Source organism: Hesperophylax consimilis, chromosome 24 (assembly GCF_061612785.1).
Source record: "Hesperophylax consimilis isolate HC1 chromosome 24, BYU_Hcon_1.0, whole genome shotgun sequence".
NCBI lineage: Eukaryota > Metazoa > Arthropoda > Insecta > Trichoptera > Limnephilidae > Hesperophylax > Hesperophylax consimilis.
Genome location: NC_142859.1, coordinates 21,879,736 through 21,903,584, shown reverse-complemented (window position 1 = coordinate 21,903,584; position 23,849 = coordinate 21,879,736). Strand labels below are relative to the sequence as shown.

The 23,849-nt window shown below is 35.5% G+C and overlaps 1 protein-coding gene across 1 annotated transcript in view; it reads right to left on the bottom strand.

Annotated features, from left to right (window-relative positions):
* The window catches only part of LOC149412080 (multiple PDZ domain protein-like), a 402,130-nt gene that overhangs the window by 24,886 nt on the left and 353,395 nt on the right, over positions 1-23,849 (bottom strand). The window contains exon 22 of the mRNA XM_089646295.1: positions 8,531-8,587. Within this exon, the coding sequence (XP_089502421.1) occupies positions 8,531-8,587 (57 nt within the window). The remainder of the gene's footprint in view (positions 1-8,530; positions 8,588-23,849) is intronic.

Here is a 23,849-nt window from a genome sequence, read left to right as displayed (position 1 = left end):
AATACGTTTTTAGGCGAATATTTCTTTATTTTTTCTTTGTTTCTTAGTTGAATTTAATTTTTAAAAGTAGTTAACAACTTATTTTCGTATTATTTATTCATTTTCGGGAAATCGACAGTTTACATTTAATCAGTTTGTACATAAGTATTTTATAGTAAAATACACTCAATTATGGATTTCCTCCTTGTGACTTTACCTCTACTGAGACGGCATAATATGGAATAAGTTATTTAAATTTGTGAAAGGAATTTGAATTAAAAAATGTATACAAAACAAAAGATTATATAAAACGAAAAATTTACAAAACAATACATTTATAGCCATGGAGAGAGGTTGTAGATATAAATCGAATCATAATAGAGATATAAACAATAGAGACATAAACATTATTCACAAACCATTAGAGAAATATTATTTTATAAACCTCTTGTATTTGGTAAGTTCGCAACTGAAAATATCAACCTTGGATAATACGCTATTGTAATTATTACATAGTCTGTTCGGGCAAGAATTCTGCTTAGAGTACGTTTTGCTTTGATCAACCCTGAACAGGACACAAACATGACGTGAACGCAATAGCTATTCAAATGCATTTACTTTGCGTCGTTTATATAATTGTAATTAAACTGATAGGAAATTATTATACACGAATAGCTTTTCGAGCTCTAGATACATATTTGGTCATTTTCGCCAAAGTTTTACATGTTTTTATCCTTTTTTATGCTTTCCATTCCTGAAATCATGATTACTAGAAATCAGGATTTTTTTCAGAGCAGTAATTCTGAGATTAACTACCATAATATAAGTAATTCTCACTGCCCAGAATACTAATGTAGGGTTATAATGTGGATTCTTCAGTGGAATTTTTTTAGTTATCATTTAATACAAACAAAATATTTTTGTTGGGGCAGTTCAGTTAGGCACAAAAAACAATGAAGACAAGTGCCCAATAGTACAATTAAAATTATAATTTTTACTAAATTTATGACCTATTATTATGTAAACGCCGCTAAGGACGTTAGAAATAAATAAATATGCTCACGGAATGGAACTAACTTGATCGAAAATTGCGTAAAAATTGTGTATTTATTTGTATTTCTTTTTATTTAGGAAGCAAACAGTCGTACAGTAAAAATTATAACAATAATCATTCATATGTTCTAGACCAGGGGTGCTCAAACTTGAACTGCTGGCGATCTACCTCAATATTATTAGATTCCGATCGATCGACTCTGAGAGGCTGCAAGTATGTGTGATGCAGGATTGTCGTCTATGTAGGAAGGGTGTATCGTGGCGCAGGTATAAGTGTATATATAGGGACGTTGCACAATTGCATGGCCACGAATCCACATAGAATTTGGAGGAACGATAGAAATTAGTTTTAATATGCATTTTTTTTTAGTCAAGGTAGGTGGAGGTCTGCTCTAAAAAGTCAATAAAAAAACTTATATTTATTCAAAATTGCAAGTTTATTGGTTCTTACAAAAAACAAACGAGTTCTAGTTTCTGAACTTAACTGAATAATGACTTTGGATGTTGAAGCGTGGCACTGCATGTCCTCAGCATACTTTTCATACGATGGTACGTAATTACCGAGTGCTAATCGCAAGCACGATGACATAATATATGTTCGTCAGTTAGTCGATTGCGATATTTTGAATTCTACAAACTACAAATAAATAATAAAAAAGAAGACATGAAAAATGGGAAATTTTTCTCGAGATCGACTCAAAAAGCACTCGCGATCGACCGTTTGAGCACCCCTGTTCTAGACCAATTAAGTTCCATTAAGTTAAATGTTGATTTAGTATTTTTACCTACACAACATATTAAATGGCAAAAAATAAACATAATAAAGAATTTTTTTTAAATAAATTTAAAAAAAAACAAATTTAATAATGTTATAATAATTATTAAGTTCTGCAAGTATTTCTGTTATTTTTACAGTTTTTTAATGCACAGTTTGATAATGGCCTCAAAAGCCGAAACATCTGTCACATTAAAAAACTGTAAAAATAACAGAAATACTTGCAGAACTTAATAATTATTATAACATTATTAAATTTGATTTATTTAAAAAAAAATAAATGGAGTTCTACGAATTAAACACCAAAACAATAAATATAATAAAGAAATACATAAAATTAAAAACAAATAGAAAAAATACAACTTTTCGCATAGCTATACTATTCACTACGGGTGATAATAATGTAATTTTCACAACAACAAAAAATCGAATAAAATAAAAATATTTTAATTTATTAATTTATTAAGCTGAATTTTATATGATATCAAGTTATGGTTAAAAATGTCTACATCTCTAGAGGCATTGTGAGTTTCACAGATACGTACTATTACAGAGTTTTGTGCGTATTTGGATTTACAATGTGGTATTCTAAATAAATCGTTCGATCTGGTGTTTTGTTTGGGGCAACGAAATGCAATCCTTTCTAACAGATATGATGAATCAACAAGGCAGTTCGCGATTTTGTGTAAGAATAATGCATGAGAGATTTTTCTACGTTTATATAAAGTGACAGGGACAAATCGATGGTCACTAAAACGATACGATAGGTGTTTCATAAATTTGTTCTGAATATTTTCAATGCGATCAATATATGTTTGATATTGAGGATTCCAAATAACTGAGGCGAATTCTAGTTGTGACCGTACATATGACATATATAACAGAATTAGGGTGTGTGCTACCGTAAAAGGCTTTGTAATGCGAATAATGAAATCCAATTGCTTATAAGCTTTTTTTAGAATATTTTTTTTATTTTTTTTTATTTTTTTTTTATAGTGAATACCTCACAAGAGTCCCAACTGCTCCCGTCTGGAGCCAGTGAGACTATGGCATCCCCAATTGGGGGATGTTGTGAGGCTGAAGGTAAGTGGGGAAAGGAAAGAGGAAGGTGGGGAAGTACCTGGCTATTCAGATCTAGTCACTAAACACGGCTAAAGCCATTTGGAGCAACGTTTCAATTCTGAATGGTGGTCTTACACCAGGGCGATACTGGTAATATCTTCCACTCTGTAAATTTTCAATATGATCCCTAAATAACATTTTAGAATCTAGTATTACTCCAAGATCTCTTATTGTTTCTACTCGTTGTAGGGGTACATGGTATATATTAGTATAGAACTACCACTTAGAACTAATACTTTTTATTGGCAACTATCCTTATTCGAAGTATGATACAGTTAATTCTGTCTTGTCAAATAAGACAATTTATTTTTTTGCATAGCAAAGCGTAAATAAAAGGCTGCTTAACTAATGCTGCGTATACAATTGCGAACCAAAACGCGAGACGATCCTCGAATTATAGGAAAGGAACGCGCCATTTGCGGTTACTTTGTTCTTTTCTCATAATTCCAGAGTTTCAACAAAGCGAATAGACTTGACGAGTCGGAAATTTTTTCGTACATTCCATTCGTTTTCCGAGTAATTTGCATTGGTCAAATGATAGTCATGGGTGTATCGATATATTATTCTTTTGAAAAAAATTAAGTCGTAAGTTATATTATTATTTGACGATGACGTGATTATTTTTTTTGAGTCTCAACTGCTCCCAACAGTTTAGAGCCAGTGAGACTATGGCATCCCAAATTGGGTTATGTTGTGAAGTTAAAGGTACTGGAGTAGGAGAAGAAGATGGGAAAGGGAAAGCGGGAGTATACAGTAGTGATAATGTTAATAAAGCAAGAAGTGTGTTCCAAGACTGTTTGGGTGGCGGTCTAACCTCTCTGCCAACAGTGCCTAACCCCTGTTGGGAAACGACTTCATATTAGTAAGATAAAATATACAATTCGAACATCTCTCATCTTTATCTTTAAATAGTATCAATCAAAGTCGATACCCGCGTCTGTCTGTTTGTGCGCTTACTTTTTCTAAACTACGCAACGGATTTCTTCCGGAAGGTTTATACAGGGTGTATCGGCACTAACCCCACAAACTTTAACCAGCTACTCCTTAGCACATTTGGAGTAAAACATGTAATGGGCACTTTGCTGTCCGGTAGCATTTTTTTCAATTAAAAACAAAAAAAAAAATTCCACACTACATCACTGTCATTGGCATTGCGTTTCGTGTTCAACAGCTGTTATAAGCAAGTATGTCAAAAAGCGTCTTCGCTCTTTCGCACACACTAAATAATAATAGTTAAAAATGAGACGAGTGGTGCCGTGCCATTTCGTTGTGATTGTAAAAGTGCGCCAATATAGGTACACACGTGCATTATTCAACGGAATTCGAATAAAATATTTGCCAGATGGGTTTTCAAACTTTGACAAAGGATAAAACAGTGGTGACATGTGGAGAAAATATGGATAATAAATTTTTTATTAAAAAAAAAAACGTTACCGGACAGCAAAGTGCACATAAGATTTTTTACTCCAAATATGCTAAGGAATATCTGGTTAAAGTTTGTCGGGTACGTGCCGATACACCCTGTATGTATAAAACATGACAATTCAACACACCTCCAAAAAGTGATACATGTAAAGTCATGAAAAGCGATAAATAGGTTACATATATATAACTATTAAACCTAGTTTTTGTTTCATCACTTTTAATGACTCTATATCACTTTTTAAAGGTGTGTTGAATTTTCCTTTTGATTATATCATGGAACCGGCAACGATTTTGATAGAATTTTCACTACCATTTAGAGAATTTCTTCCGGAAGGTTTATATATATAATACATGCATAGTATACGTATATAAAGTAGAGAAAAGTCAATGTTTCGTAATCAAGTGGTAAAAAATTTTTTTTGGGCGCTTACATTGCTAACGCTGGCTAAACCTTATGAGATACATCAAAATAATGTACTACAGAATTGTATATCTTGAAAAGGCCTACAGCAAACTTTACTGTAGTATATATGTCTATCTCCCAAAGATAACCCCTAGCAACGCCGGGTACACGTCAATTAGTTATAGTTAAAAAACCACAGACATATGAATATATAGACTAGAAATTAAAGGTGAGGGGTAAAATCAACTGTTGAAGAACGAAGGGGGTAAAGCTGACTGTGATTCGTCAATAAATCAATCTGACAGTATATAGGCATCTCGCATTATAATATCACCATTTACTTCTTAAAAGTAAAATCTGCTTTTATTTTATTTTATTTTATTTTTTTATTTCATTTTATTAACGCCTAGAAGGCTTTTACATATACATGTTATGGGTTTTGTTGTTCAGTAGCATTATAAAATATTTTAATTACATAGCATAATAAATTGAGTATGAACTTACATAACAATGTGTAGGGTTATTGTTATGGTGTTATTATTTTATAAACATAAGCAAGCAAAGTTTATTGTACAAAGTACGTCGGTTGAATATTTTACAGAACATAGGTTAAACTAATACATAAACTTGAGAAAAATATAACAGATATAGGTAGGTAGTTAAGTAGATACAATTCAAGTATATAGTTACGGTGTTATTGGAATTTGGACAATGAGTTCGATAAGTTTATATAAATATAGTGTAGTTACAAGAGTACAATAATGTAAGTAGGTAATACACACAAGACAAGTAAGTTTGTTATTATTATTATAAATAATTTTGAATGAATAGACATTTTTACATGGGAGCGCAAATTACTCGCCACGTTATGAACAAATTTGCGAAGTCCAAATTCGGCAAAAAAAAATTCTTCTATTTTCAGAGCAGAATATTTTGTTTACGTATTTAGTTAAGACACTTTTATAAGTGTTCGTAATTTACTTCCCAGTAACAACGATGCGCACACTTGAGAATCGCTACATTCGACCAATGTTGGCTCGATGTGATAGTATATGTTTCTACAACTGATTCATATTATACGACGTGAATAAGCTTAAAATGATGCTTACATATGGAATGTAATACGACAATTGGGTTTATTCTCTTTTGCACATCTATTTTTACAAGTTTTCATATCACAAGCCACTATTTTGCCGTGTTATTTCATAAAATGCCTCGATTATAGCTCGACGCTAGTTCGAACAAGAATGATAACGTCACATTCTAAAGATTCCCGGGAAGCCATACGCGAGCCCAGCCGGCTCCAATGGAACTGGTATGGGGAGTGGGGAATAATACGCTTTTAATCACTTAGGGCAGGTCTACTAATATTCATATGTCTATGTAAAAAACTCATTATATTTTTTAACTGAAAAGAACTTTGAACTCTCTGTTTGCAACGTTCTGAATGCTTTATTAATTATTTTTTTATTCACCGTGTACAATTACACTCTTTCTCTTATCGCTTTATTATTGTACATTCATAATAGTATTATTGCGCAGGTAATTTCCGTAATTGAACATGTCAACGGAGGTGGAATGCGCTAAATGCACTTTCTTCACGTTTTTATAATCAATTAATGTAGAATAACAACCAATCAATGAAATTGGAATAACGACCAACACAAAGAGTATTAACAAACGACAGACCATGAGAAAACATTAAATCTACGGTCAGAATAATTTATTGTTATCTATAGGCCATGTATTTTTTTTATGTGAATACCGCTCAAGAGTCCCAACTGCTCCGAACTGTCTGGAGCCAGTGAGACTATGGCATTCCCAATTGGGGTATATTGTGAGGCTGAAAGTAGAGGGGAGGGGAAGGAGAAGGAGAATGCCTGGCTATTCAGATCTGGTGACCAAACACCATTAAAGTCATGTCAAGCAACATATCAATTCTGAATGTTGATCTTACACCAGGGCGATACTGAAAGTATCTCCCACGTGCCGCAAATATACTATATGTGAAATAACAGAAACTCATAAAATAAAATTTACTTGCGCACGCCGGGTTCTAGTCGAGAACTTTACCCCTCGACCACGGTACGGAGGCCTCATACGATTGTTTTGGTGACCCGATAACTCATCAAAATGACAATTCAACACATCTTTAAAAAGTAATATTGAAGTCACATGTATATAAGCAATAATACTATGGTGTGGAAGCGACATGTAAACCGTATCCAAAATGCTAGAACATACGTTCTTTCCGCGCATGCGCACTGAGACCCGCAAGCGAATATCTTCGTCAACTTTATACGAAATCAATGACAGCATCCAACGAACAAAAACCGTCTTTAATGCTCATATGTATAATGCACAGAATCGTATACTGTATTAATGTCCATTGGATTGTATGCGCGCACTGCTTTGACAGTTTGCTTTGAGTTTGAATACTGAAGTCGAATTCTTAAGGAATATTATTAACCTGCGATTTACTTTTTAATCATAATTTAAATAAATAAAAACGAATCCCCAAAATAAGATGGATACTTCGCCAACGTGTTCTAAATTATAAAAGTGAATTGTGTGGTTGTATAATTGAATCATTAATGCCAAATAGTTTTTTGTCTCTGCCATTTTGCTAAAAAAAAAATTCTGGATACTAGAAATATTGAGTTATGGAGCTTAATGGATTTATGGAGATAATTTTAGACGGTACCTAATTGTATCTTGTTCGTGGGCTAGCGTCTAAATGTGCATATTTGATATCAAGTACATAGTAATTACGATTATAAACATTTTATGTCCAACATCCCTTCTACATCTGTAAAATTATGAATTAGCTGTTTTCAAATTCACGGGAATTCATGTTTGAAACAGAATATCAGTGGCGTGCACAGGAAAATGACACAAATAGCGAATTAATCGTTAGTAAATAACTTACCACAGACGTGGTACGCATACATTTAAAATGTGCCTATTTTGTCGACCGCACAATTGCGTGAAAGAAAACCAACATAATATTATAATTATTTCATTAGTAAAGTTGTACTAATTAATAGTGGTACCAACAGATGGCACTGTTTGCTACATTTGTGATTTGTATCAAAAGGCATGGACTTTTTCGACACTAACACAAACGAGACGTCCCTTGAATTAGCATCGCACACATGCACATTTTTGTGTCAAATGAAGACATTCTTTTTTTAAAAACGTTTGGTTCTTTGTAAATTTAGGTCCTGCCTTTGATATCTATAGTAAAGTGAAACATTTTGGTAGTATGGATTGATTTTTTATAGATTTCATATTATTAGTACCTAGTTAGTAAGGTATGGTAGACACTGTAGGCATTGCTTATGGCCTATCCTACATGAACTGTACGCCGCTACATGTATTGCTATAACATTCGGGAAGGAAGGTTCACAAATCTGCTGTCGCAAATGAAGCTAATCAATTTATTGAACTTTGAATACCGGTTCAAAAACAGAATTCACAACTTCGTGCAAACAAAATTCGGGGCCATGTTTGTATAAAGATCAATCGGTAGGAGATCAAATAAAATATTTTTTTTTTTTTTAAAGAAAGACAAACATTCCCGGGTTACGAATAACCTGCCAATATTTGAAAATCTCCTACTACCACCACAGTAAGCTGAAAATGCTGCTTGTGTTGTGATGGAGGACTTAGCCAGCCGAGGAATTGAACGCACTGCGCCCGAGTGAGACCCAAGCGCGATGTCAACTCTGCCACCGACCGGTCTTATATCGGTATTATATTTGCATATTTACCTTTTTGATGGTGACATTTCTGACGTTCTTGTAGGCGGAATATCTATTTTCATCAGTCTGAAAATAAAGAAAACAACACAATATTAGAATGACTTAATAATAAAGCAACAGCTAATATAAATAAATTAATAGGTCCCAATGATCGAGTGGTTTAAGACGTCTATCCCGGTAAGACAAGAGATCCTGGGTTCGATTCCTAGTTGTGACTAATTTTATTATTTTTTTTTTTCGGTTTCTTGTTCTGTTTCATGTTTTGTTTAGTTTATTTATTCGTATTATCTTCTTCTTCAATTCTAAAATTATAATAGTTCATTATGCACCACTTAGCATACAAATCATTCAAAAGTTTGTCATACAAGATGGCTGCCAGGTAATTTCCCCTCACCCTAGATTGGCTTCAATGCCACTCATACAAAATCGCATTAAGAGGAAGCTACAAGCCAAAAATGTGTATATTCTTAGTATATCTTATATTGTAGGTAATAGGCATTTAAATCGCTTGACAAACGGAGTCTAAAAACGTTCGATTTCAAGCACAAAACTGGCTTTTATTTATTTTGTAAATAATTTTAGGTATAAGAAAACAAAAAAGTTAATCAAGGGAAACTGTCACAGATAATTTTAGCTATAATACTGTATTTTTTAAAAGTGGTTTCCTTTACGCGTTCATACATTTATATTGAAAAAAAATAGTAGTTTACATTTATATTTTTTATTGAGTAATTTATTATTTTATTTGTATTCTACTCAAGCGAAACGATAGGAAAACCTTCAATTTATCTAAAGCATATTTTTTGGTAATCATAATGTACACCAATTCGTTATAAAGATTAATCAAAATGGTGATTTGGTATTAAGCTTCGCCTTAATGCCATGTTCTTTATCGCTTGGTTCCCAGAAGACGTTCCAATTTTGAAAATAAATTTGACATCACTTCACGCATGCACCGATGCACCGACAATGAAAATTAGTATGTTTAATAAAATTTATTTAAAACATTAGAAAACCTAGACCGGGTGAATTTGAATTGTGTTTTCTGTTTAAAATAAATTGTTTTATAAAAATACAGTAGCGTCTGTGGATAACTTTTAAATGCAAAGAACTTGTTCCTCTCCCTTTGTAAATCTGTTTGTATTATATTATGTCTGACCATTAGAAAGGGAAACAGATTTTATTAAGACGTGTCATTTTGTGACACATATAGCACTGCATGACCCGAGTGATTAATTAAGTTTGTACAACCTAATACTAATCTTTTTCCAAAGTTTTACGAGTGTTGAATATGCATATTCTACATAATTATACTATCATACTATTTATAGTAGTGTTTTTGAATATAAACGGGGCACATTCCATTGAAATAGCATCAGAATAGACAACAGCGCACCCAATTTTTACAAGGAGAAAAATGAATATTGCTAAGTTATTAAAAATCTCTTCAAATTATTCGTAATCCGGTTATAAACGGGATTGTAGGCCTCTAAATAATGAATTGAAGTTTTCCTCTTAGTAAAATCAATGCATTATCACAATGTCGGAGCAATATAAATAATATTTCATATTTTCGTAACTCGTCTTTATACATTACCAAATCAAATGCAGGTGGATGAACAAGTATCCCGATATATCAGAATTTTACTAATAGTTTATCAGGAAACCGCCTGCAATCCCGTTTTTAACCAGATTACTGACAATTTTGAGAGATTCTTAAGCCCCCGCATATCCAATTTCTACCGATTTATAAAAAGTTTGTCGTTGATTTTTAAGTTTTTAAATTCCAAAAAAAAAATATTTTTAAGATAATATCTATACATTTGTAATGCCGAAACGTTAATTATATGAAATTCTCTCGATAGAAAAAAAATCGTAAAGTAAGCTCCGAAAATTATGATAAACACATTTTGTTCTGTTATTTAAGGCTAGCTGACGTTTAGCGGCGTTGCTGGGGGTTATCCTTAGGAGATAGAAATATGCCATTGCGATCTTTCTATAGGCCTTTTTAAGATATACAATTCCGTAGTACATTATTTTGATGTATCTCATAAGGTTTAGCCAGCGTTAGCAATGTAAACGCCCAAAAAAAAATTTTTATCACTTGATTACAAAACATTGACTTTTCTCAACTTTCTATAAGTATACTATGCATGTATTATATATATAAAACTTCCGGAAGAAATACTCTAAATGGTAGTGAAAATTCTTTCAAAATCCGTTGCGTAGTTTAGAAGAACTAAGCGCACAAACATACAGACGCTGTTAGCGACTTTATTTTATACTATTTATTTAATATGTTATAGGCATGAAAAAATTCACAGTATATCTTTAAATCCAACTAAAGCATTTGTCTAGAGTTATTTGCTCTTTTTCAAACGAGTCATGTGTTATTAAATATTTTCATATCTATATTAACATATTGTTTAATTTTGTAAATGATAAGTTCTTAATAATTCTGGATACAGTCGCCATCTATGGATTGTTTGAATAATTGATTATTAGAAATGGTGGGAATCTGCACTAACGTTCTAGAGCTCTAACCATGTCGATAAACAGTTGCTTCTTTTTCATTGTGTATGTCCAAATCTGTCAATAATGTCAATGGATTAGTATTTTTAACCTATAAAGGGACTGTTACCAGTAAAAAAGTGTTCTTTCCTTCAGAAATTTATTACAGTAAACAGTGTTTATCTGTACAAGGGTCGGGCCCGTTATCAATAAATTGTTATTGTCAACGTTGATATTATAAAAAGCATGTTTTGTGATTCAAAATAAAAATAAAAAAATACGCTCCAAGTGTTTCCAGGAAAGTCCATAAACCAGAAAAATATACACATATCTTCCTTTCAAACATTAATAAATTAGCATTACTCATTTTTCTCCGTGTAACAGCACCCAAACAAAGGATTAGGATCACAGTGATTACGATTTTATTAAAAAAAAACTTTTCAAAGCTTCGTTGTCGTAATTTCGTTACGTAAGAAGTTCAACTTTAACAAAATCAACACATCATTTTGAAGCCATTTATGCGCCCGCGGCGGAAGAATTGAAAATGAAGCGTGAAAAATCTACTAACCCAGTTTCCTCTCTCCCCTTAACTACCCCGAGGCCTCGTTCACATGAAGAGAAGTGCTCGGCGCTGCGAAATTTCGACTTTATTAGATTACTGACATTATGTTTGCGTCGCGTATGTTTTATGTCATAAACAGATTTTGGTACCTACTTATAATATTATGTACGGAAGTACTAAAGATAAAAACTGACGTAAGTGCGTTGTGGTATATTATGGTGAATTTGATCAAACATAAAAATAAAAAATTCTTGAATATACTATAATTGATATCATTGACTGTCTAGGGTCCAAGGCAATGGCGGCTCGTGACTTTTGGGTGTACTAGAGTGCAAATTTTACACAAAATGGCATTATTGATGTTGTTGTAGCTGAAAACGATTTTTTATTTTTTTTGGAATATTCGATTTTTTACGGCCAAACTGAAATTTCCTGAAACCTTCATACAAAAAATCGAATTTTCGAAAATAAATAAAAAATCGTGTTCAGCTATAACAACATCAATAGTGCCATTTTTGTAACATTAGCAATCTAGTTCAAGAGTCGAAATGTCTCGTGTAAACTGACATCAGTTTTCGGCGATGCACTACGTAGTAATGCAAAATCATGTTTTTGGTTTGAAAATTTGGTCGCCTAGAAATGTTTCAGACGCTTTAAATAAATACCGCCATTATAATACATTTTGGCCTTTGAAATAATCGAGTATTTTTTACATAAGTCTTTTTATAAGCCCAGAAAAAAATAATTTATAAGGCCTATGGAAACTGCTTTAAAGTTCAAAATTTCCTACTTACGAACCCATTTTTGGTTATAGTTTTATTGTATGATGTGGAAAATTAAGTTATTTATAAAATGATCGGAAAATTTTTAAATATTTATGCCTGAACATCCACAAAAAAAAAACACTTTTTAGCCATTTTTTTTCTTGCATAAATCAAAACAGCTGGATGGTGTTAAGCGGGAATTTAAGCCTTATCGCCATCTACGTAAGGAGTGTTATTGATGGCGGCTCGATTCAAAATATTACACGACGTAGTGCATCGCCTTAAGATCAAACATTTTCGTATTACTTTTTTCAGTGTCCGTAAGATTTTTAAAGCATTTAGTTATTATTATATCAAAATTAAGTATGTACAGGTGTTTCAGAGATGAAACAAACACGGTAGATACCTACTCAAGTAGATGCTTAACTTGCAAAAAGCATTTTTAAAACTTGTTATTTGATATCGGAAAAAATTCAAATGAAATTATCTTTGAGTGTACTAAAAGGCATTCATTTTTAACTTAGCTGTCCCTCAGTTCTGCGTATCTCCCATGTTAGTGCGTGAGAATGTCAAGGAATTACAAGCAGATTGCAATAAAAATATACAATTAGATATAGATTTATTGTATATTTTAAATAATTTCGGATCATACAAATTAGGAAGACGAAAATAATTACATCTGGCGACAAAAAAATCTTATTATAAATGACGCTTTATTGTGCACCCCACCCCATAAAGCAGACTTTGCGAGAATTCCACATTATGAAACCTTCCAACTAACTAAAGATGTCAGTTAACTTATTGAGTTCCCGACATTTTTATTTATTCATTTAATCCATTATTACTTTGATTAGCATATAAAGCGAAGAAATGTAATGTTAAGATCGTTGGATATTTTTAAACCCAGTCTTGAACAAGACAATTTATAACAAATAACTCAATTAATCATGAATTGAGAACGTCGATTACAACGCGTAAGAATGATTTTATTTTTAAAATTTACACTTTTCAAATAACATAAAAACTGATTCGTTTGCAATTTCGCTGATTTGTTCCGGAACGAAGGATGCCACGATTACAGCAACCTCAAATCACAAGTAATGAACCAATTATGAAAAACAAACTAATTATGTTATTATCATACGGAAACACCGAAAATTAGATTAGCGGCAGAAGAAAAAGGTAATAATATATACATATATATTACAAATATCAACTAATTTTAATCGTAATATTAAAGAAACGACATCACATTATGTAACGGATTATAGATAAAGTGTGTGTTTAGAGATAAAAATAGATATATTTTATCAAATTAATGGCCTATCTGTATCCACATATTATGATCAATAACAGATTAAGATTAAGGTGTTAAGCTATAACTGACATTATCCATAAACAAAAATACTATATAGCACTATTCTAAAAACAATGATTTTACACACAAACTGCTAACTAACATAATATTATATTAATTATTATTATTGTAGTTTTATGTTTTGGATTCAACGTGTTAAAACGTTAAAGAGTGTTTTCTGAAAATGACAAAGTGCCGGCAGAAAGTGGCTAATGTTCTACTTTTAGTAAAATTCCTGATGATGATGCTTCCCATATGATCAGGCAGCCCCCTCCCCGCAACCTAACCTCCTTCCGTGAGCGTCTTGTGTTATCTTTTGAAAGGTAGGTACTACCTACTACACTCGCATTAATAATAACCGGCGTTTCTCGCACTAGATTCATCAAATTCTCTTGGTAAGCTATTGTTGAATGGCGTGCTCGAAAAGGCCTATTGTAAGATTGATCTCCTTTTATATTTGCAAGGCATGCTTGGTTACATCAGAGTACCTAAACTGTATTCCAATATCTAGCGTTGGTTTTGTCTATTTTGTAGTTGAACTAGTGACTCTGGTTGCCTTTACGCCTGGTCATACAATGGTGTAGTCAGTTTTATTTTTGTTTCGTTGTCTCTTGTTGACTCATAATTATTGTGTGGTTCGTTTTGTCGTTGTTTCGGTGAGGTTTGTTGCCTTGTTTATTCGGTTTTGTTGTTGTTTCAATATTCTTCTTTTTACTTGTTGTATATTTTATGGTTGATTTAGTGACTCTTGTTGGCTTTGCAGAGTATGTCTGGTCGTTCTAGCGTACAGTCGTTTTGTTGTTCTGTCCATGTATGTCTCTTGTTGCCTCATAATTATTGTGTGATCTGTTTTGTCAATTTTTCGATGCCTCTTGTTGCCCTGTTTAGTCTGTTTAGATGCTGTTTCAATATATCTACTTGTTTTGTTGAATATTTTGTGTTTGATCTAGGGAACCTTATTGATTTTGTCTGCGGTGTTTTGAAGCTGTTCGGATTTCTCTAGTTGCCTCTATCTACATATTGCGTGAAATATTTTAATGTTGTTCGGTGCCACTTGTTGTCTATTTTCACCATCGTGTAGCCTATAGTCTACTGTTGTTTTCGCGGTATCGCTTGTTGTGTCGGTTAGTCGGTTTTGTGTTGTTTTTGATGTATTTCGTTGCCTGCTTGTTTTTTTTTGGTTCCGAGGTATCTTGACGCCTCTTTAGTTATTGTTATTGAATGGTTTGTTTTATTGTTATATCTCTGATATCTTTTGTCGCCCTATTTCACCACCGTGTAGTCTGTATCGATGTTGATGAGGTATTTTTTGCCTGGTTTAGTCAATTGTTTTTATTCCGGAGTCTCGTGTTGCATTTGTAAAGCATGCATCATTATACATGCGTGTAGGAGGTATTGTCAGTGCGTCTTATTACTTTTGTAGCGTTTCCTAGTTGCATCAGTGATCAGGTTGTTTTGTTCAATGTTCCAATGTATCTTTTCACTTGGTTTGCATCAGTATCATCAGTATTTTGTATGCGTGATTTATTGTTTTACGAATGGCTCATGCTGCATTTTATGGTCATTCCTGCGTAGTCGTTTCGGCGTCTCTTGCTGCATTTTTAAAGTAGGTATCCCTGGCTAAACCAGCTTGTCTTATTTTGTAGGTATCACAGGGCCTCCTATTCTCTTTATACAACCTACCTAGTTGCAAAAGAATGCGTGCTGTTTTATAGTTCTTAAGCTGCCTCCGATCATCTCTTAATGTGACATTAAATTCGTAGGTACAGATTTGTTTGTTATTATCACTAAGCCTACCGTACACAAACTTATTGCAAAATAAATGTTAGCAATAAATTTAAATGAATATCGGTAGACTTAGAGCGGTAGTGGCTGCATTCCTGACTTAAATTTACTATTGCTAGTGCATTAATAACATTTTATAAACGAATAAAGCTGAATCTTTAAAACAATCGTAATTTCAATATATTCACTCATTTAGAAGGTACAGACAATGCAGCCAGAATGATCAGTAGAATAAACACAGATGGAGAAAATAGTTAAAGACCAGAATTTGTTTCAGCTAACAATAGACCCAATTCCGAGAGCTTATTCTGCTCTCATGATTTATTACTGAGGGATTTAAAATTTCATGAAGCTAGAGTGGAAAATGCAATCTATCATTGGGTAAGGGATCTGGCGCGGAATTTGAAACGATGAAGAACAATTTGAGAGACAGAATTCGGAAAAGAAATTACTACTTGAGAGACAAATGATTTTGGAAGAATTTCTTTAAATTTTTTGAGTTCGAAAAGAAGGTTTTTTAGAACTACTTTAAAATAACGCTTTCTAGACTGTGGAAGTTTCTCAAAACGTTTTCAATATACGTAACTTTTCCACAAATTCAGAAAATTTTATGATAATTTTTTGTTTGTAGATTCGATGAAGTTTGGTTGATATTTTACGAGTTTTTATTAGCCCGGATGAAAGAGCTACAGTGTTGTGAATTCTTAAAACTTTGCCAGTTTCAAAGTAGGTACGTTTTCTATAAATGTCCTGTGGTCCTGACCCATGGCGTATTCTTGACTTGATTCGACTTGTCACTTTATTTTCTTATATTATATCTACCATATGTCTTTGCTTTCATGTACCTTTGTCTACTCCTGTATTTTTCATTTTACTTTATTCGTGTTATTATTTTGTAATTTGGACGATATCCGTTAATAAATAAATAAATATGTATTGTTTTGCTGCAATAGCTCGGATATCAACTAGAGGAAACCGATTAACAAAACATACTTCTAACATTTTTCATCTTAAAATATCCAAATTTGAGAGCAATTAAACTAGTAGTTCTGTGAACAGTAGACCTCGCGTTCAAAAACGAATGTTTCTAATTTTCTCATACTTAATAAATTAAAAACAAAATTAATAAGCAAATCAAAATAAACACAACGATTTTACATTTGAAAAACGAATCTTTACTGAACTATTAAAACGGCCACCATCTTGAATGGGAAACTTTAACAATTTTACAGACAGACCAAATTCAAAATAGTCGAGGTAAAACAAGACTTCGCTACAACCAATCAATTATTATTTGAATACTTTTATAGCGTACAAGAACTCCGGATGGAGTGTAACTATTGCATCCCTTTTTGGACTATATTATGAGGCTTAAGTAAATTAACTTCTCTATATCTATACCTATATATATATCAATTCTGAATGGTGGTCACAGCATGCGAAAGAAAAATATAGTTATCATTGAAGAAGAAGATAATACAAATAAATCTAAACGAATCATGAAACAGAACAAGACACAGAAAATACAAAAGGTAATTGTCGCTACTGGGGATCGAACCCATTATCTCTGTCTTACCGGGACAACGCTTTAAATACTCGGCCATTTTAACCCGAATATTTTTTACATACTTTTTGTAGATCTGAAAGCCTTCAAAGGTTATTCCGAAAAAATAAAAAATTAAGATGAAATAAAGAAAAATAAATTTGAATAAATCAATTTTTTTTTTAATATAAGTACCTAGATGAAAAACGAAAATACACGCATTACAACGCACAGATTGAGAACATTTGTAGCAATCTGCACAAGAACTTTGCTCCAAATAACTTTATAATATGAAATTTCCCGGCGATGTTATTATTTGACGCGATCACGGATTATCAATCACTCCCCCCTCCCCCCCACCCAGCGGGCGCTAGTGTTATGATCTGTCCCGCCCAAGAATTCGGTCATTTTTCACTAGAAAAAACCGGCAAAAGAAAATGGTTCGAAATGATTTCACATGTCCCTCACGAGGGTAAGGGATAGTATTATAACACAGAAAAGCTGTGCAGGAATGTTATGTGAGCTTGCATGCGAAATTTCCCTAGAATTCAGAATCATATTGAGCCGAGGTTGGTGAGAGGGTTCCATGTCAAAAACAAAATTGAAGAAAAGTGAAGAAGAGTGAATAAAGATGTACACTTCCTTATTCCTTTTAGTCTAATAAAAATAAGTACCTTTTACTGTAAGTACTGTTTCTCAGTGACGTTTCGCAAGGAAATCACCATCGAAGGTTTACATTGTATTATAAAATGTATACACGTCCAATTACCATACACAACCTCCAAATTTGTTACATGCACAATTATTACCATATTACCATTGTTGTATTATAATTTTGCAGCGTTAAAGACCAATTGACCGGATTACCTACTCATCAAAATGACAATTCAACACAACTATAAAAGTGTTATAAAGTTATGAAAAGTGATGAAACAAAAACTAGGTCAAATAGGTAACATATGTCGAAGATTAAAATACAATTTCTTATTAAATACTCTAAAAATACATACATTAGAAGATAGACGTAAAATAAACGATTTAACGTTCTTATTCAAAATACTTAACTCTAAATTCGACTGTTGTGAACTCCTGCAACTTATAAACATACATACACCCACAATAACAACACGACAAAATACAATATGCTACAGCAGAACACATAAGCGTAACTACATTGCCCACTCTCCGATACAACGACTTCACACCATGGGAAATCATTACTTGGGTGATGTTGACATATTCAATACCAACTTGGCAAGTTTTGTGGATCATTTAAAACATTAATTTATTTCAACAATACTCCTAAACACATCATGTAAACCTACAAATAGCTGTAATTTTCTGTTTTTGTTTCTTGTGTTTGTATGACTTGTTGCATAGCTTTTATCAAATGTAATTTTATTCTTATTTTTTATGTTTCAAAGTATCTGTCAAATTAAAATTATACTACCAACCATGTAAAAGCCCTCTGGGCGTTAAATAAATAAATAAAAAATAAAAATGTAACTTTTTAACCTAGTTTTTGTTTCATCACATTTAATGACTTTATATCACCTTTTAAAGGTGTGTTGAATTGTCGTTTTGAGGAGTTATCATGGAACCATTGCATATATACCGACAGATAAACACAAACATCCTATTCATTCATTTAAAAATACTAAATGAATCAATCAAAATAATAGTACAATTTATTTATTTTCAAATAATATATAGTATATTTGCGGCACGTTCTAGAATGAAACATACTCTCAGTATCACCCTGGTGGTAGACCACCATTCAGAATCGAAACGTTGATATAAATGTTTTAAGCCGTATATGGTGAGCAGATCTGAATAGCAAGGTACTCCCACACCTTCCTCTTCCCCATCTCCTTCCTCTCCTCACAACATACTTTAAGTGGGGATTCCATAGTCTCACTGGCTCCAAAGGGTTGGGAACATGTTCACAAGCTTGTATAAATTGAAAGACTGTTAGGACTGTCTCGTTTAAATATGTACAATGTGACCTTAGAACGGGGTTAACATTATTTTCGACTACAATTACAAAAAAATAAAATGCGGTGGCACCAATAAAATTACTGTCATGTCACTCCCCTAACTTAACCTAATCTACACTGGCTTCGTCACAGTCACATAAAGTCTGAAAGATGGACCCCATTTTATGAATGCTAGTTTGGGGACAGAGCATTTAACGCGCTATGTAAACGTCCTTTGAAAAACCTAGCTTTTAGTCTGAGGTCGGAAACCAATTGTGAAAAGGTTGTAAGCATTTATTTAAAAACACACAATTATTTTAGGAAACACTACCTACAATAACGCGTAATACAACGCACCCTAGAGGTAATTGAATCACTAAACGGGGTTGTAAAAAAATTATCATCTACTATCAAAATTCCAGTATGTTGAAATCCACCCGCTGAGAGAGTTGTTTTGTGGGGTTCTAATGGAGCATGAACTATATTTTGAAAGTATGGTATTGCATATCGGATATTTTCTTATTTTTTCGCATCTTCTTTTTTTGCCTAATTGCACTGGTTCCTTTCCCATGATCCATTGATAAACGATTCGTTGTTTTGTCTCGCAAATACGCGCCATGATAAATTATAAAATACTATGACGGAGTTACCTACGGATATTAAAAATAATAGATTCTAAATATAACGGTCACAAGGTTGCTATGATCGTGTCAGGTCTTACAGATTATAATATTAAAAACTATATTCATCTACTTTTATTTACACGACGTATAATGAGAACAATGTTACTCGGCAACTATAGTGATACTAAGCTAAGTTCTTTTGCAATATTTATTATGATATTAATTCTAAGTACCTATTGGTCGCGCAATTATACTTGACCCAAACAATAAACAGTATTAGGATCGTTAGCATACACTTCCTACCAGTGGCGTGCGCAGAGTTTTTAATAAGGCTGTAGAAAAATATCAACCCGTAAAAAACAAAGTTTTTTTTACTACAATATACAGGGTGCGGCAGAGAAGATTTTGAGATGGGTAGTACTCTCCCACTCCGTCTACGAGAGAGGTGGGGGGGTGCCGCTTGACTCGTTAGTTCCTAGCATTGTTTTACCAGCTGTCGTCATGGAGCCGTGGACGGTGGAGCGCCGCGTTTTCGCCTATGATTGTTTCGTCCGAAATAATGAGTCAGTCACTCACTCAACCAAGAGAAAAAACAAAAAAAAACACCACTCAAAAAAACTTTCAGACTCGCCTAACCGCTAGTCTGCTATTCCGCTATCGAAGCACAACACACCAAAACTCAAGCAACAACCAACAAACAACAAAAACACACCACAACTCAATAAAATGGAAGAGACAATGGCCGACTTGAAAAAACTAAACCCATCAAGAGAAAGTCTCATCGAATACCTAAACTCTATGCCAAATACAAGGGTTACAAAAACAACTTACTCTCAACAAGACCCCCGCTCCACCTCCAACTCGTCAATCTACCAACAAAATGCAGACGACTTCAACATCGGGGACGTAGCTTCCCTATTCCCGTCCCAGGCCTCGCCCGTCACCACCCAGGAGGACTACGAAGATGACCCAAATTTCCCGCCGCCACCCTGGATCACTCCCTACGGGAAAGCTACCAACAAAAGGAGGAAGGCAAATTCTCCTCCCCCCACCTCACCCGTCGCATCCTGTACTCATAACCGTTTTGAAGTCCTCGCGCCCCCAGCCTCAACGACAAGTGACACAATCTCGTCAGCAGGAACAAAAACAACAGAGTCGGACCCCACCGCCGCTCCGAAAACCTTTAAGCCGAAAATCCCCCCTATTATAATCCGTACCACGACCAATTGGAACGCGATGCGCCAAAAATTACAGGCAGCCGGTGTCAAAGTGACAAACTCAAAGGCAATCCCGACAGGCTATGTCCTAAACACGGAAGACTCTGACAGCTTCCGTACAGCCACCCGTCTCCTCGACGAATCTCAAGTGCCCTTTCACACCTTTCAACTATACGAGGATAAGACGACGAAAGCAGTCCTGCGCGGGATACCCCCGTCTACCTCCACGGAGGAAATACAAGAGGAGCTAGAAGAGCTCAACCTCCCTGTCATCAGCGTCACCCGCATGCGCTCAGGACCCAACAGAGTGGCGGCCCCCTTGGTTCTCGTCCAATTAAACCACGGCGAAGCCGGAAGAAAAATTTTTGAGCTGGAAACCCTCTTCCAGCTGCGAATCAAGGTGGAATATTTAAATCCGAAAACCGCCCCCTCCCAGTGCCACCGCTGCCAGCTTTTCGGGCACTCCTCGAGGGGCTGTCACCTGCCCCCCCGCTGCGTTAAGTGCCCCGAAAACCACCTCACAGCCACCTGCCCCCACAAGCGCGAGGATGGAGACGCAACATGCACGAACTGCGGCGGACCCCACCCCGCCAACTACCAGGGCTGCCCAAAGCGCCCCGCACCTTCCACCCGCTACGCTCGCCGACCTGAGGTAAACCCACAAGTCACCTTCACATCCAACCCCACAAACCCCTCCATCTCCTACGCCCAGTCCATGAACCCGCCCCCCACCCGCAACCCCTCAGGTTCTTCAAACACCCCCCCCCCAATAAACTCAGCACCCTTTTCATTCACAGATTTCATGAAAAAACTTAACATCCAAAAAATCGGCGAACTCATCGCCGACATCATACCGAAATTTCTTTCAGCCCAAACCCCCACAGATTACATTAACATACTGCTCTCTGCAGTCCCCCAGATCATTGCCCTTTTTTAAAATTAAATTATGGCTAACACCACCACCCCGCCCCACGCGCTCCGTTTGGCATTCTGGAATGCCAATGGTTTCCACAAAAACCTGCTCGAAGCTCGCCTATTCACCAACACACACAAATTAGACATACTACTCATAAACGAAACACACTTCACAGCCGCACAAGCACCAAAAATCGCCAACTTCACACTGTACAAAAATGACCGGTTACACTCACGAGGTGGTGGCACAGCCATCTACGTGAACAATAAAATCACACACCAACACAATATTACACCTACCCTCTCTACACTAGAGAGCACCTCCATTACCATCTTCACAAAATCTTCCGGGCCATTAAGAATCAACTCAATATACAACCCCCCACAAAAAGAAATTGATCCTAAAGACCTTGAGCTGCTTCTTGATGGCCCCACCCCTACTATTCTAGCCGGAGACTTCAACTCGAAGCACTCCGCCTGGAATAGTAGGCGCACCAACAAAAACGGAAGAATCCTTCACAAATTCGCCGCTTCCCATCCCGATCTAGTAGTCGCCGGCCCCGTGACTCCCACACATTTCCCGTCACGTGGCCACACCCCAGACGTACTAGATATCGCCCTCATACACAAATCATCTTGGGCGTACAGCATACAAACCATTAACGAACTCTCCTCCGACCACAACCCCGTGCTGCTAACCCTACATAAATTCACCAACCCCCCCCCCTCAAAAGCCAAACAAAAAACTGATTGGACGGCCTTTATGCAGAAAGTGGACGAAAACATCACGATAAAATCAAACATAAATAGCACAAACGAACTTGACTCTGCGGTTGACAATCTCGCCCTCACAATACGCACCGCCATTAATGACGCATCCAAACCTTTACCCGTACGCCTCCCCTACAACCCGACCGACGACTTACCAAAAGACATAGCCGACCTCATCTCCAACAAAAACTTTCTAAAACGACGCTTCACTAGAACTCCAGACCCCAGAATAAAGACTGCCATTAATAGACTACAAAAACAAATTAGACAAAGACTATCCGAAAACACAAACTTATCCTGGAACAAAAAAATACAAGAAATTAACCCAAAGGACGGCTCCCTCTGGCGCTTATCAAGACAACTAAAATCTACACCGACCCCAAACCACCCAATACACAGTGAAAACGGACTAGTATTTGACGCACTCGACAAAGCCGAATCTTTCGCAGACAGCCTTGAAAAACAGTTTAGCCCCAGTTACAAACACGCAGATCCCGACCACATCGCCGACGTCAACCGCAACGTAAACCACATTTTTGACACCCTCCCCCCTGACAACATCCACTTCACTACCCCGGCCGAGGTACGCAGCGCCATAAAAGGCCGCAAAAACAAAAAAGCCCCCGGCCCGGATGAAATCACAAACTTCGCTCTTAAAGCCCTCCCCCAAAAAGGCATCTTAGCCATAGTCAACCTTATTAATACAGCTTTCAGACTGCGCTATTTCCCCAAAAGTTGGAAACACGCGCACGTCATAGTACTCCCCAAACCGGGCAAAGATCCACTTTTCTGCGAAAACCACCGTCCAATCAGCCTCCTCTCCAACATTGGGAAAATTTATGAAAAAATCCTCCTCACTAGGCTCATCAAGCACATTAATGAAAAATCCACACTACCCGACGAACAGCACGGGTTCAGAGCCCAGCACTCAACCCTCCACCAACTACTACGGGTCACCGAGCAAGTCATCGGTGGCTTCAACTCCAATAGATCTACAGGCGCCATTTTCCTGGATATAGCCAAAGCCTTCGATAAAGTATGGATAAACGGCCTACTTCTCAAACTCCACCAAACAGACATAGATCCCCAACTGCTTGGTGTATTAAAATCATTTCTTCGGCGCCGCACTTTTCAAGTGCGATACCGTGATGCAATCTCATCCCCACGTTTCATGACAGCAGGAGTACCCCAAGGCTCCCTGCTGTCCCCCACCCTCTTCAACATTTACACTCATGATATCCCCCTCCCAGACAACCCTAACTCCAAAGTAATGCTCTACGCCGACGACTCAACCCTCATGGTCA